At 47.8% G+C, this 15923-nt stretch overlaps 1 protein-coding gene across 1 annotated transcript in view; it reads right to left on the minus strand.

Annotated features, from left to right (window-relative positions):
* LOC149328345 (uncharacterized) overlaps positions 1 to 9311 on the minus strand; it is a 57527-nt gene extending 48216 nt beyond the window's left edge. Inside the window, exons 1-2 of the mRNA XM_089559768.1 lie at positions 8944 to 9311; positions 2539 to 2713 (exon numbers count right to left, since the gene is read on the minus strand). Of these exons, the coding sequence (XP_089415894.1) occupies positions 2539 to 2713; positions 8944 to 9311 (543 nt within the window). The remainder of the gene's footprint in view (positions 1 to 2538; positions 2714 to 8943) is intronic.
* Positions 9312 to 15923: the final 6612 nt, after the last annotated feature.

Here is a 15923-nt window from a genome sequence, read left to right on the forward strand (position 1 = left end):
ACCACCACCTGTATTTCATTTATTTATTAATTTGCCACTGCCAAATTTATTTCTGCGGTCTCGGCAGGAGTTAGTACATGAAAGAAAATCACAATCTGCACTAAAAAGCAAAGTAGTCATCAAAATATGAATAATTGGCAACCATGAAATAATGCGCATAAATAGTCTATTCGCACAGTGCAAAAGGCCTTTTGTAATACTTAAAAACCGGCAGTGACGTCATTAAAAACAGACGCACGCCTAAACACTATAGAAGTTTTTGGAAATGAATTGCAACCCAAGAAGATAGCCGTCGTTTATAAACGAGCTTCTACGGCGGACACGAATGAGAAGACCAAGGACAGAGATTTCTTGCGCTATGGTGTTCAAGAGAAAACATTGTATACGTTGATCGCATCTCTTTAAAGCCACGCTGTGGTGCCTATGCCGCTGAGCTTGTAGCCTTTCATTCTGCTCTTACTTGTGCTATTCATACCCATCTCTCTTTGTCCGTTCATTTTACACAGATTTTCCATCTCTGCTCGCTGCTTTGTCTTCAGTTACGTCTTTTAACTTGACGATTATTACCATTAAAAAAAGATGTGTATTTCATATCCGGGATCGCTCACGAATTTGCGGCAAAGAGTTAGCCGACCAAGCTGCTCGTAGTGCCGGGCAATATGGCATAAAAGAACTTCCCGTTGGGCTACCTAGTTTTAATTCATATTAAAATATTTAACGGCGCAAAAAAAACACACGGAGTTCACACACTTCTACGCTTTCACGCTGTGGGTGCGTTCATAGCTACGTCGTTCTTCGCATCTTTTATGGAGTTCTTTTGGAGGGCGAGAATAATGGTTGCACAGACTTAATCAATTGCATTCTTTGCACCTTTAATAATTTTCTCATTTGTCTACCTGGATATCCTCTCATCACTTTACTTACTAGGAATGGTAATTTCCTTTCTATTTTGAAAAAGCTGGCCTCTCTCTATCTTCAACTTGTAACTATGGAATGCAATGGGAAGACATCTGTCTCTACTTCCGGAATAGTTCACTTATTACTTCTTTCGTTTCCTGTTGAAAATCTCGTTGCTCATCAGGCATTACACCATCTACGTAGCCCTCCTTTCTGAGTGAGCCTGCTACTTCTGCTCTTCTTAAAATGGTTCGCCTCACAAGCAATGCAATTCCTAATTATTCATGTTGATTTCTTTCTTTCCTCTCATTTCTCTTCCCCAACATCTGCCCAGAGGAGTGCTCCCTGCTCCTTTGTTGGGCATGGGTGCCTTTCGTCGTGGCCTGTATACTGTGCTTTGACTTTGTGACTGTGGCCTTCAATGTGGTGTGACTGGCTTTGTCTTATTTTATGTTGATTGTGCATTCACTTCCACCATTTTCTTCGTGACCAGCACTCTGCGGGTTGTAGGTATGCATGTCACTTTGAGTGTGATTGCCTTTTGTTTCCTTTTCTTTATTTTGTTGAAATTGTTTTTGTTGCTGATTTTTTCCTTCAATTCGTTTTCTTCTTCTGTGAAGCATTTAACTCCTTTTTAATATCTCTAATTGACGTTAAACAAGGGAAAACGTTGCTTGTCCGGGCTCCGTCTGTCTTTCTTTTATCTTTCTTACATTTTCTGAGAGGAACAATAAAAGCGCAAAAGGGTGTCCCACTATACAAAAGCCCTGGCTATGAATGAGAAGCAAGAAGTATTAGTTTCATTATGCGACGTCATATTTGTTTTACTATGGGTACTTGGTCTTTCCCTTCCTTTAACAAAATTCATATAGTCATTGACTGCCCTTTTTTCCTTGTTGACAATGTTAGGTAATGTCTGCACGCAGCGAAGTGTATGCCGAAGTTCTAGTGTTGGGAGGACAGCTCATGTTCTGAGATAGAGTGTTTTTATTATAGACATTGTAAATGAATTTAAATGTTTTCAGTTGCAAGACTGCAGTGCATTTAAATTGGACTTTGTGCGACGATTCCACACTGCATCAGCATATTCGAGCAAGCACGCGACAAGCGTCGTGTAGCCAGCGAGTTTAGTCGAACTAATGGATGGTTATAGGCGGTGTTCAACTATAACCTTCATAAAGAAGGAGTTAACAGTCCCTTAAAGCAACAAAAAAGAAGGGAAATCGCAGCTGAATAAGCGGAGGTCAATTCAAAACAAAGGCAGGAGCCACGATACTTCATTCCATTTCATAGGCACATCTGTCGCACAGGACTAGATTTCCAAGTCTCTCAGAATGCTCGGAGCAAGTAGAACGGGTACCACTGACAAAAAGACAAGCTCATAATCCTCTTTAGAGCACCTTTACTTTCCCTACTGGTATTTAAAGCTTCTGCTCTTCCCGTTAGTCCTTTACTCCTTTGCTTATTCTCGTTTCCGGATTCTCCTGCCTGTACGCTGAGTCCGTTCTTGATCCTGAGTAGTCGTGTCTCAACGAGCGGAGCACTCGTAACAGATTTCACATACAATAGCATCAGACGGGGTGTGAAGAACCTCAGTTATTAAGGAAGAAATATTAAAACGCCCATAGCCGTGTGGCTCACCTGGCTGAGACAGCGGAACAGGAACATTGCAGCTTTCCCACTGGCCTTGGCGGAGTGCACAGGAACCTTGTGGAGGAGGATGTGTTTGACGATCCGCCTGCTGAAAGCTGTGCGGTACTTGTCCAGGGGGGCGGGATAGCTCTTCTTGGCGCTGTCCCAGCCGCGGCACACGTGCCTACCAAGAGAAGAACATAAACAGATTTTCAAAGCGACTTACGACTTATGGCATACCGAGAAGAAATGAAGTTGGCCGAAACTAATAGACTGCGGTGCTCCATTCCCAAAGAGGCTTCCTTCGATAACAACGACGGATTTACAAACTGTAACTTACAAAAAATGAAATGCCGATTTTTCCACCTCTCCACCCTCCTCCGGCCGGCATTCTTGCACAAAAAAATGAGTCATAGAATATTGTAAGATACTGTTTCGTAAAATTGAAGGTCCCGTTTTTAAATTTTTTTCAATCGGACGCATTGAGTAGCTAGGTCTGCCATAGAAAACCGCAGGAGAACATTTTAGACGATAGCAAAAATGTTTAGCAAAAAAATTCAAGCCTGCCGACGGGAAATCAGCGGTTTTATTCATTGGTATTGTGAAATCTTCAATATAAGAAAAAATTGCTTTCGTAAATTTTTCCTGTCAAAAATTTCAATTGCGGACAGTTGCGTGGCAAATGTCGCTTTTGGAAGGAATCTTTGGTGACGTAATTTTTTTTTTTTACCAGGGGTGGGGGCTATCTCTCAAGCTAGGCTACACCAACACGCACTTCAAAGGCGGTGCTGGACTGGCTTAGTGCTTTCGCCAAGGCGTCAGACCCTTCGCACAACATGTAGCCCACCGCTTCCCATCCTCCTCCTCCGTTTAGGAATAAGAGCAAACCACCTTTAAATCCTAAATAAACTTATCTTCAGTGACTCACTTTGGACAATAAATTTCTGATCTCCTCCTGCACGCCCGATAGCTGGTGCAGCTGCTTAGGGCGTCGCTGTAAATAATGTCGCTGCAGTCAGGCTTTCTTGCATATCTCGCGCTCTGTATGCGGCGCTACAGGGATTGGGGCATCGCACTAATAACTGAACATAAATCCTTTTTGTGCTGCGAAGAAAACTAGAAAGCCCCCTAGCGGATCTTCGTACACTGTGAAAAATCCACGCCACTTGAAAGACACCCAAGTACGCCCAATGATTTCGGCAGGTAAGGCATGGTACAAGACGAGGCGCACTTCGCCTTCTTACCGGTCGATCGGCCAAACATTCTTGTGTGTCTCATGCCTCCCAAGTACTTTGTTTTTTTCAATTCTTTACTACGTATACAGCACTTACTTCACATGGATCGAAGGTTATGACAAAAGTGCTTCTGTGTCCGAGCAATAAACTCTGTTCTGAAGTCGCGAACGCATACTTTGATTTCAAGTACAGGACGAGCGCTCCAAGATAATCAGAAGAGGTATTGCAAATAATTGTCTTAATGCTGCTTTGGAATAAACACGTTCTCAGTTTAAATGCAAGGAAATGTAAAATGGCAAATTCGGCGTCTGTGCAAGTCAGGCTTCTCCGCAGATACTTTATCAGCTGTTGCAGAGAACATGCTCCAAGGAAAATGTGCACTAAAAACAAGGACAGCATTATCAGACGAAAACAACACAGATGGCCTCCGCTCCCAGTAAAGTATCAAATACTTATCTGCTGATGAAAAAAAGAAAAAGCCGTTGTGTACTATCAGGCACCAACTCCTTTCCACATGGTGCACAAATAGTGTGGTTCACAGTATTCCCCTTACCTGCAACGCAGCGTGCGTAAGGCAACCAGCGCGTTGTTTTAATGAAAGAGCTATGGAGCACAACAACCTTTCAAGGACGGGGACAGTGGGCGGCTCACCGTTCAATGCCGGGATTGCAAATGCCAGTCCCTGTTTGGGAAAGCGATATTTTTTGGGCGTGCAAAAGATCGGGCAGAAAGACAGATCATAAATGCTTATCATATCAGATTAACAGACAGTTACTGCGTCAGTACACCGTCATTAGTGCTGCATGATAATTAAATTGCATTTTTTGAAACCTGAGATTGATCTCAGGTTTCAATCGCCTGGCTGTACTCAAGCTATTGTTTTTTCAGTAAAGTATCAGCGTCTTGTTCACTATTTCACTCCCCATCTTGTTCGTGCTCCGAAATTCTTCTATTATATACCATCACCAACTTGCTCAAACATGAAGGGGCAAGGTGAGGATTCTGAGTACATGCCAACACCATATGAAAGATATCGCAGATCTCTCCACAGTGCGGGCAGCGCCCATCTGTGTTCGGATCGAAGTGTTTTCCTATGGCAGGACAGAGAACGGTTCCTGTCTGAAGGCGCCGCTGAATTCGCTCCTCCGCCTTACTCAGCCCCTTGGCAGCTTCCGGGTAGAGACGACGGTGGCAGTCGCAATAATGAATTTGGATTTCGCGGAACCGCAGAAGCGGTTTATGAGCTTCTGAGCCAGGAGAGCTAGGATGAGAAGCCCGATGTGTGAGCGCTCGGGCGGCCGCTTCAGCGGCCTCATTGCCGCGTAGACCCTGGTGGCCAGGAGCCCAGATTGCGTTTGTGCGAGTTGGATCGGCGAGAGCCCGTCTTAGAATTTAGGAGGCAAAAGGTGAAATTTCTCCTGCAGGATAATGTTCACAGGACCGGCGAGAATCTGTGATAGCATTTCTCGATTTTGGATTGGCGGCGGCGAGAGCTATTGCAACTTCCTATTCTCGCGTTTAATTTGGGACCCGAAAAGATAGCCCATCAGCATTCATTTTCCGGTGCACTATATAAGGCAAGCATGTAGAATCCCGCGGGCGACGGCCCTGTGATGTCTACGTAGAAGACGCCCTCTTTAGATCCATATTGCCTTTCAAGCGTGTGAGCCCGCGCTTGTCGTCTGCCTTCATGTGAAGCCATGTCCGTGTTACGCGGGAGCGGAGCGACCCAGAGCATGTGGCGCCACAGCACCGGGATGATCTCCGTCCCCTAGGTATGCATGTGTGCTGGGCGTGCAAGCGGTTTAGCAGGCGGTTCCCAGGAACCGTCTGCGACAGCCGCGTATATTGGTTCACAAGGTGGGCCTCCCGCAACTCCTGACAGGAGTTTACCACCCCAACGCCTTCAGTGTGGCGTTGGAGGTAGCCACCGGGAGGTCTAGTGCTTGTTCTTGTTTGCTGGTGCGTGGGTACGGCACGGCGTAGAGGATCCAGCTGGTCACGAAGGCATGGGCCAGCCGCAGCGCGTCCCTGCCCCTCTGAGCATCACACTTCTTGGAAACGCGGTGGATCATGCGCCCTACCTGTTCACCTATGCGCTTCAGTTTCGCTATAGTAGAGTTCGGCTTATTACTGATGAACAGACCCAGGATGCGGAGCTCTGCCCCTTCTCTGATGGGACCGTCCGACAGATATATTATGATTTGTCCTGACGTGTAGAAGCTCTGCCTTGGCGGGAGCACATTGGAGACCACAATCGGCAGCATATGCATCGACTATGAAGGCGGCCTGCTGAAGGCGGTCCTCCGTATCCCCAAGGCTCCTTCGGCGGTCCAGATTGTAATATCGTCTGCGTAAAGCGCGTGTTTTATGCCCTCCACCTGAGCCAGTTGGCCGGGCAGGTAAATCATGGCGATGTTGAAAAGGAGCGGTGATAACTCCGCCCCCTGCGGTGCACCTCGTGTACCCATAGAGTACGGGCCGTATTCCTCGTCCTCGATCCGGAGGAGTGCGTGACGCGCAGAGAGGAAGTCTCTGACATATGAGAAGACCTTCGCCCCGCAGTTAGTGGCGTTGAAGTTAGTATGGTACCCGCAGCTCCGACTTCTGATCGTCTAAAAACGCGCGACGCGGCGTCGCCACCTTTCTTCGTGCTTCAAGCTCACGGAGAAACGAGAGACAAAGAGAGTGCTAGAGCAGGGGCCGCTTGCAGTCTAATCGTACTCGCAGTGTAAAACCTTTCTCGGTTTCGGGAAAAGGAAAGGCGCATAACCAGCTCGTCGGTGGACACCTCAAACACGCTACAAAAGTGGACTAAAACAGCGTTACCAAGCTTTTTGGTTGGTATTCGAGTAGCGCATGAGGTGTCCACCGACAAAGTGAACTAGCTATGCGCCTTTCCTTTTTTTTTCAAAACTGGCAGTGGTTTGAGACATCGTGCAAGTCGGCCACACGTGCCAGTTCTGTGGGGAGGTGGCTGACACCTTCCTCATGGTTTGGGTGTGTCAATCAAACCCATCTATCCCCCCCAACCCCACCAAAGAGGACTGGGAGGCGGCCCTGCTCGGCTGTCAGGACCTAAAGACCCAAAAGGCCTTGTTTCGCCGGACGCGGGGGGCGTTGCTTGCCAATGGGGCCCCGGAATAGGGGCTCCACCTAGTATTGTTAGGCGAAAGGGCCAATAGGCCCTACCCCAATCACCTCTCCGTAAACATTTATTGCACTATAAATGTTTTTCACCACCACCACCAGAGGTTCAGACGGCCATCAGCGAAATCCCTGATTGCTGCTAGGTAGTGCACACGCCATAGTGCTCACTGGTGAAGGCGTTCGTCTACCGAGCCGGAGTACCCGGGTCTGAAGCCGGCCTCGGCGGTCGCGTTGCGATGGCGGCCAAACGGAGAAGGTGCCCGTGTGCTGTGCGATTTTCGTGCATTTTAAACATCCTCAAGGGATCGAAATTATTACAGAGCCCTCCACTACGGCATCTCATTCTCTCACCTCTCTCATTCCCTCTTTTATCCCTCCCCTCACGGCAGGGTTGGGGTGTCCACCAGATATGTGAGCCTGTTACGGTACCCTTCCCTTTCCTCAAAAACAGCCTTCTTCTACACTTGCTACGCACTAATAGTTTGCCATGTTAGTGGAAAATAACCAAAGCGCACCTCTGGGCACTGCATAGTTGGGGATTCACCAAGAAAAGACAACAAATTCACACTAAAAATCTCTGCCTCTCCCGTAACCGAGAGTAGAGTAAGCATGAAATGTTTACGGGCCTAATGTCATCTCGGTGGACACCCGAACCGCACCGTACAGGAAGGGAGGAACGCCACCACCCGTTCAGCGCGATGCCTTGCCATTTGGTTTTTTGAGGAAAGGAAATGGCGCAGTAATTCTCTGCCATCTCGGTGGACACCCGAACCGCACCGTAAAGCAAGGGAGGAACGCCACCACCCGTTCGGCGCGATGCCTTGCCCTTTGAACGCAGCGCTTCTCCCCCGGGCCCCTGTGCACCTGCGCAGCTTTGCTTCGATGCGCGAAGCCCCTAAGAGATCACGTACGACAACGAAGTGTACGTGGCTTTTTGCAGCGTTATTAGAAATCGGAAATTATAATTCCGTGCATTATCAAACGCACAGCGCGACTGATATCTTGATAAACATTGAGAAGGCACTGGCAGCAGTTATTTTTTGTGACTCGTTTGGAGACCAACCGTTGCTTGCATGCCGGTCGCGTAGGAGGGCTTAGAGAGTCTCGTTAAATCTCGTTAAGTCTCGTACGGTGCCCGGATGTTCTCGTTTCAGAGCCCGGATGACTGGAATTCAGTGCCCGGATGACTCGATTTCAGTGCCCGGATGACTCGATTTCAGTGCCCGGATGACTCGATTTCAGTGCCCGGATGACTCGATTTCAGTGCCCGGATGACTCCATTTCAGTGCCCGGATGACTCGATTTCAGTGCCCGGATGACTCGATTTCAGTGCCCGGATGACTCGATTTCAGTGCCCGGATGAGTGGATTTCAATACCCGGATGAGTGGATTTCAATGCCCGGATGAGTGGATCTCGGTCTCGGCGTGACGTCACCACACTGCCGACAACGGGGGCTAAAAGCATTTCATGCTTAAAAACAATGACACAACTGTGAATTTGGGAGCACACAACGAAGTTGGGACGGTTCTACTAAATAGTGGTCCCGCAATTTAACGATTGCCACATCTTGGTGAATCAAAGCATTAACAATATTTCAGAACAGCTAACAAGTGCATCTAAGCCTAATGACCTCTCACGCTCTGCTCTGCAGCCACACCGTCATTTTCTTTTCTTCTTACGCTACGTCAACGATCTAGAAATGTTCAAAACCAATCGCCACGTGGTGGCAACCAAGGGAACCAGAAGTGCCTGCCACGCATTCCAGGTAATGAGTTAAAAAAAAAAGAAAGCTTCACCACCGTAGGAAAATGGACGTGACATAACGAAACAAGCAAGTGGTCATATAATGCGGTGGTAGCACATGTACTCTGAAGCGTAATTAAATGTATAGAACTTTCACGAGGTACATGCTGATGTTAGAGCAACTTCTGGTTAATCTAAGTGGGTATAAGTGGAGAGGTCACGCTGCCACATCACCTTGCTAGCTTCACGTGAGCATAAGCCCAAAGATGGGATATCGATTCTCACCTGTAGAAGTCGTCGCACGGATGTACGGTGCTGTCCAGAGAGCGCCTCAGGTCTTCGTCCAGGGAGAAGCAGCCCTGCAGACAGATTCCCATCCGGTCCATAAGTACGACGGGCGTCACGAACAGCGTGGCCGACGCTGCCGCGGCGAGTCCGACCACGAACGAAGTGTAGCGGAGCCAACGGCCACCGTGCGAGGTGTCTTCGGGAGGCCAGCACTCCGGATCGGGGTCACCTCTGGACACCGCGCTGCGCTGCTTGGGACGCTTCCCGGAGTCTTCGCCCCTGCGCTGCCCCGGCAGATGCCAGCTGCCGGTATCCTCTCGCCTTGAGAAGCGTTCCTCTGAGCCCGCCAGTACGACGGACTCCATAGCACCTCACGTAACTCAAGATGCCCGAATTCCTTATGTGCGATGATTAAAAACTCGCAGACCTGGGCTTGTTCTAAGTGCCTGAAGGAAGGAATCGCGGCAATGGAGCCCGGTTGGTTGGTTGGTTGGCCTCGAGTAGAATGGCACATACCCACTACGGGGGAGTGGCCAAGACACAGGCGGTGAACTGTTGGAATGATTAGGAGCTTTAGAGGAAAAGGAGAATTAATAGGGAATAGGCTGACAGATTGGACGACGCAACGAAAGGGGTCCTGTTAGCTGGGAGATCGAAGATGGGAGGACGGCATAATGTGCAGATTTGAATACATCTGGAATGGTTAAATTTTGTATTGACTGAAAGAGAGGCAGAAAAAATAAAAAAGAATAATAATAAATTAAAAGTTTGATAATCAGAAAAATGAAAAGGGAAAAAAAAATAAATAAATAAAAAAAAATAAATAAAAGTAAAAAAAAAAAATTAGCATGGGAGTCGCTGTGTTTCTAAAAGAAATTTTTGAACCGCACAGCGCGCACTCCTGTTGCTTCGTCCAAGCGAAGTAGCGCCAAAGGAAAGAACAACCTCAGTGGACACAGGCAGACCCAGCTGATGAAACGGAATTTCTAATAGGCGCCTCCTCAAAGAAGAGAATCGGCGGCAGAACAGCAGGAAGTGATCCACTGTCTCAGGCTCGGAACAAAATGGGCACAGTGGAGAAACCGCCAGCCCAGATCTGTGAAGGTAGAAATTTAGCAGAGGAACTCGGCATCGCAAACGCGTGAAAGAGACCTCCAGTCTGCGCGAACTCCAGTCTTTGCTGCTCCAAGGGTGCAGAAGATGCTTGTATTCGGGGGATGAAGTAAGCGCCGAGGCTGAAAATTCCTGAAATATTGTGTAACTGCGAAACCTCACCGCAGCTGTATATGCGCAGGTTGGCAGGACCGCAATTATTGGGCCACAGAGAGAGGCCCTTGCTAATGAATCAGCAACCTCATTTAACTGAATGCCCACGTGACCCGGTACCCAAAGCAACCTCACCGACTTTAGATGAAGCGGGATCAGCTGCTTAAAGAGGCGTAATGCCCGAGACTCAGAGGGAGATGATAATGAAAAGCAAATAGATAGAGAGTCCGTCATAACCATGACTTTGGAAACGGCAGGATGTAATTTACGTAAAGCTAGAATGACAGCTAATAATTCGGCCAGATAAATTGGAGTGAAGTCAGGGAGACGGAGAGAAAAGGACCATCCCAATGCAGGAGAAAAAATGCCCACACCTGCCTTTTCACGATCCTGCGAGGCATCGGTAGCAATGAGAATATGAAAAGGAAAGGATCTTAGGTGGTCCTGTAACAAACCGAGAAGGAGAGGAAAGGGCTGGAGCTTGGCATTCGATGGGAAAATGTTATCAAATGCAATCTCGACTGAAGGTGAGATGTTATGCAGAGGATGGATATCTGTGAGCTTAATGTTTAAGGGATCGAGGAGAGACTGCACGAAACATATCTGCGGAGTATGCAAACGAGACCAGGTGGCATTTAAAAAGACTGCGGGCTGACTAAGAAATATTACATTGGATGTGTGGAGAGGAGAGTCGCACAAATTTAAAAAGGTTTGGACTGTTAAAAGGCGAAATCTGGCTAATAAAGATGGAATTCGCGTCTCAAGGTGCAGGACAACATTAGCTACATACTTCGGAAGTCCCAAGCAGAGGCGCAACGCCTCACGCTCCAAGAGCACAAGCGGTCGAAGTTTATAGGCAGGAGCTCCTGAGAATAAAACACATCCGAACTCCAAAATTGGGCGGACATACATTTTATAGATCAGCAGAAGTGTGTGCCTTCTCATCCCTGACCTAGCGCTGCAAAGACGACGCAGGATGCCAATGGCCCGAACTCCTTTTACAGAAACTTGCTCAATGTGAGGCCGCCAGGACATAGTAGAGTCATAGATCACTCCAAGATACTTCACTGTTTGAACCTGAGGAATTATATGATTTCTATAAGAAACGCAGATATGTACAGGATGAGAAACCGGGAAGACCAACAAGGCGCATTTGTTCACATTGAGGGACAGATGAATACTTCCTAACCAGTTGTCAAGAATATTGAGGTAATCCTGCAAGATCTGATACAGAGAGTGAATATCTTTTGCAGAAGCAAAAAATGCGATGTCGTCAGCGTACACGTTCGCTAGCTACGCGCTTCTCTTCTTCTTCTGCGCGTGCTGCCTCGCGGCCGGTACCACGAGATACGTTGATGTCCATTATAGCGTGATTTCCGTCCGTTAATTACTGTCACGGCGGAGTACTAGAGAGTTTTGCAATTTTGTCAAACTGATGTCCTATGCCATTCGTTGTTCTTGAATGTGTAATGTGGACACTCTTGGAGAAAAGTCTCCGGCAGGAACGTCAGCAGGCTCTAGGTCTCATCTTTGCCCACCAGGCTCATCCCTTTTAGCAGTGAGCATAGAATGTCAAAATGAGCCTCGTGTTCGTTTTAGGCGCTTGCCCTGTCTTTGCTGTTTTGGTACAAGTGTCAAAGGTCGTTGTTTGCTAGCCTAGCGGAGGTGTAAACCTATTCTCCCAGAAGTGTAATCTCAGTTGAACGCTTTCGCTCGTCCTTCTAGTTTTTCTTTCCTTCTCATTCCACTCATGCATGATGCTCTAATACTAAATAAACAAGAACTAGCACGAACATTTCAAAGATAAATGCTCATCAGGTTTGAGAATTTTCAGCTTTTTAGGTTTTTCCAATGCGAAGAATTGAGGCTTGATATTTGAACTTTTTCAAGTGGAGCTGTCGTAGGAATTTTTTTAAGAAACTTATAATAATTACGGCCAAAACAAGTTTCCTTATTAACTACAGGGCGAGTCAAGACCAGAATAACTGCACCGCTACCTACCAGAAATTTTCGTTTATAAAGCTCAAATTTTTAGCTTTCCTAACTGAGCAAAACGGGGCCGAGCACGTCGCCAGGTTAGTAAACTTTTTTTTTAGAAACACGGTGGGCGTGTAGCCCATTGTAAGTAATATCCATCTAAGTTTTTAGAGTTCCGAAAACATGGTTACCATGGGCGCTGTGACCCAACACATTTTGACTACATGGCGCCAAAGCGCATGCACTTTCAGCGAGCTTGCAGCGAAGCATCCTGTCTCTCCCCTGCACGTAACTCGTCGGAATAGCCAAAATTTGTTCTGCCACAGCGCCGTGAGTGACCATGTTTTTCAAATTCTAGAAAGGGATATTACTAAGGGTGGCCTATTCTGCAGCTGAGCAAGAGGTAATCATTTAGGACAATGCATCGCATTCTGTGGCGAGATGACGAATGTTATAGTACGAGGAGGTGGCTTTTTTTCCACCACGTCGGCACGCTCTCGGCTCTTTTGTGCTTACAGCCACTCCGGGTATCTACTGTAAACATGGCGGTAGCGGCGGCTGTCCAGAAAACTGGACAACTGCCGCCGCAGCTTAGCTGGTACAGCACCGGACGTGTAATTCTGAGGTCGTGGGTTCGGATCCCGCCGGCAGCATGTGGTTGCTTTTACTTCCACGTTGCAATCAATTACCATTCAGCCATAAATTAATTGCACTATTATTCCCATTGTTATATACAATACACGTTGAAAAAATAAGAAGTAGAGTCATTCATCCCTGCTTTCCTAGGCTTCGGTGACTGTTGGCTTCTTTCATTTGTATGGCATGACGGGCCCTCATTTCCCAGCTCTTTCTGCTCACCAGTTAACGAGGGCCTCGGTTGTGGCAGTCCTATGCGATAGGTAGCCCAAGAGGGCTATCGCGCAGCTTCCACCTCACCTCTCGGTAATGCAGGACGTACTACGTCCGCCGTCACACACGAGTGTGGCACTACAAAAGTACAAAATTATAACCATTTACCCGCAGGGTATGGATACACGCTTGGTTATGAAAGTAGTAGGGCTCATTTTTTAATAAAATTTGTTCACGAAAATAGTACAAACGATTAGAATTTTTCAGAGTAACACCCTTCCACACCTACACGCAGCTGCCAATGAGTTTTCCAGTTTTCGTACGCCTCCAGGAACGCCTGGACCGGAGTGCTGTTTAGCTCCCTCGTCACGGCCTGTTGAATCGCCTCTACCGATACGTGATGTTCCCCTTGAGCGTCGATTTTATTCTAGGGAATAGAAAAAAGTCTGGCGGGTCTAAGTCGGGGCTGTAGGGTGCCTGAGGCAGCGTTCCCGGCTTGTGCTGGGCAAAAAATCGGGGTCCTCATTCACATGATGAAGGAGATCCTGGCAGATCGTTTTCCGGTTGGCCTTTTGCTCCTCTGACAACACTCCCGGCACCAACTTCGCGCACTCTTTCCTCGTGGCTATGTTTTGCATCACGATCTCAAAAACTTGGGTTTGAGAAATGCTCAAGTCATCAGCAATCATTCTGATACTCATCCTACGATCACTGTTCAGTAAGTGTTTCACTCGCTACACATTTTCGTTGGTCTTGCTGGTCGAAGGCCGTCCGGAACGGTCGTCGTCTTCCACTCTTTCCTTACCCTCTCGGAACAGCTTCTGTCACTCATAAAACACCTGATCTACCCATGGCAGCGTCCCCGTAGGCCTCCTTAATCATGTCGCGAGTCTCTTTGCCCGTTTTACCAAGATTTACATAAAATTTGATCGCGTATCGCTGATCCAGTTAACGCTCCGTGATTCTGCGTGACGAGACGTTTCGAAAGGGGTTCACACAACAAGCGACCCACTCTTTTCAACGGCCGAGAGCCGACTGCCGATTTTCCCCAGTATTCCCAATATCCCCCTTCAACGATCCTGCACGCGCATACCACCTCTCGTCCGCCCGTTCGCCCAGGAAAAAAACCAGTCCTACTAATTTCAGAACAGACCCTGTATAACTAACTCCAGCTGGTTCGCTCAGTGATGATACGCATTAACGGCGTGTTTTGGGGTGGTTTCGGTTTATTTTGGTATCGTTACCCTTGCTTGTTTGTGGTCTGAAAAATATGCGACCATTTCCAGTTTTCTGGCAGTTTGTATCGCATGCAAATACGAACTCAAAACAAATACTGAGCAATGAGGTAAGTTCTGTAGAGTTTGTTTCGAAACTAAATTTTCCCGTGCCCATATGTAGGCCCCGAGTATGTCCTCGGAAGAGGGTGGCAATACATTGTCGTGGCAGATGTAAGGACGATGAAGATCAAGAGGGAATGGCCTATAGATACGGAAAAGGAACAGGTTCATGAGAAGCAGCGCCCCGTATTAAATATTAGGCAAAGCTAAAGAAGATGTCAGCGAATAATGGATTTGTTGGCGTTTATATTGAAGACGCCTGCAAAGAGAATTGGAACAGACCGTTCTATACGTAAGATGACGTACCTAACCAAACGGCGCACGCTTGCCCGCGGTCCGTCCAAATACAAACTTCCACACGGACGACTTTGGCTGCAAGTAGGAACGTGCCGATGCCCCATGCGTCTTGCAGAGAGTATCGGACAAAGCTGCCGATGGGAGTGCCTACCAAAGGGCTTTAGTACTAAATGGCGACCCTCGCTTCCACATTGTCCCGCCTTCATGTTCGGCCTCAGTAACGCCGCTCGCCATAGGCGCGAAATATGAAGGTAGCACGACACGCGCGGCACAGGCAGTGTGCGCATGGTGTTCACGTGATCGCGGGCGGGTGGGCTCAGCAAACCCTCCCCCGCCACCATTTTCTTTGTTGAAACTGGCTGAGTTTCGCCTTCCTCGACATTAGCGCCCTCTACCCCATCCCACCTTCCTTCAACACCTTGGATGAGTTAAAAGAGGCGCATCTAACGATGCAGATGGTTAGACTCTCGAAAACAGGGGCTGGGAGAAGCATTCTGGAGAAGATCGGCATAGTGATGGAAGCTCCGAGGGGGGAGGGATAAGCAAAACACATCTATTGAAGGCGGTACACAAGGGGTTGTACATGAAACCATTGCCGAAAAACATGCATCCGGCAAATCATAAAGACAGAAGGCGAGGGTGAAAGCGCTGTATGCAAAGTATGGGCAATACGAAAGAATCCCCACGCTGCTGAGTATGGAGACAAGCAAGCATTTGCCATAACGGTTGTGGATGCGCTTGGACTCTTCATTGCTTCCAGGACGGTCAGATCTAGGTACTCCAAGACGGCGGAGGAGAAGGCAATCGTTCTATCGATAGCTTAGCACAAAGGCTGATTGGATTTTCAGTGACTCGAAAACGGCCATCTACAATTTCTCGAGGGGCAGGATTTCAGCTGCGGCGTCTCGGCTTTTGATCCGAGTACAACATAGAGGTATGAGAGAGGTTAAAGCGGTATGGGTAGCTGCGATTCAGGGAAATATTAACACATTATAGCGACAACCACCGCCTTTTCCCGGCCCCTGCAAAAGGGCTGAGTAAGACGGAGGAGCGAACTTTAAGGGGCCTGCAGACAGGTACTCTACTTTGTCCTGCAATAATAAAACATTACGATCCTAACACGGATGGGCGATGCCCACACTGTGGGGAGACCTGTGATATCTTCCACATGGTGTGGGCATGTACTCAAAATCCCCACCTCCCCCCTTCCCCTACCCCTTCCAGAGAGGCATGGGAGACTGCCCTCCTCAA

This window comes from Amblyomma mixtum, chromosome 9, assembly GCF_055824585.1.
Source record: "Amblyomma mixtum isolate Tamu chromosome 9, ASM5582458v1, whole genome shotgun sequence".
Taxonomy (NCBI): Eukaryota; Metazoa; Arthropoda; class Arachnida; order Ixodida; family Ixodidae; genus Amblyomma; species Amblyomma mixtum.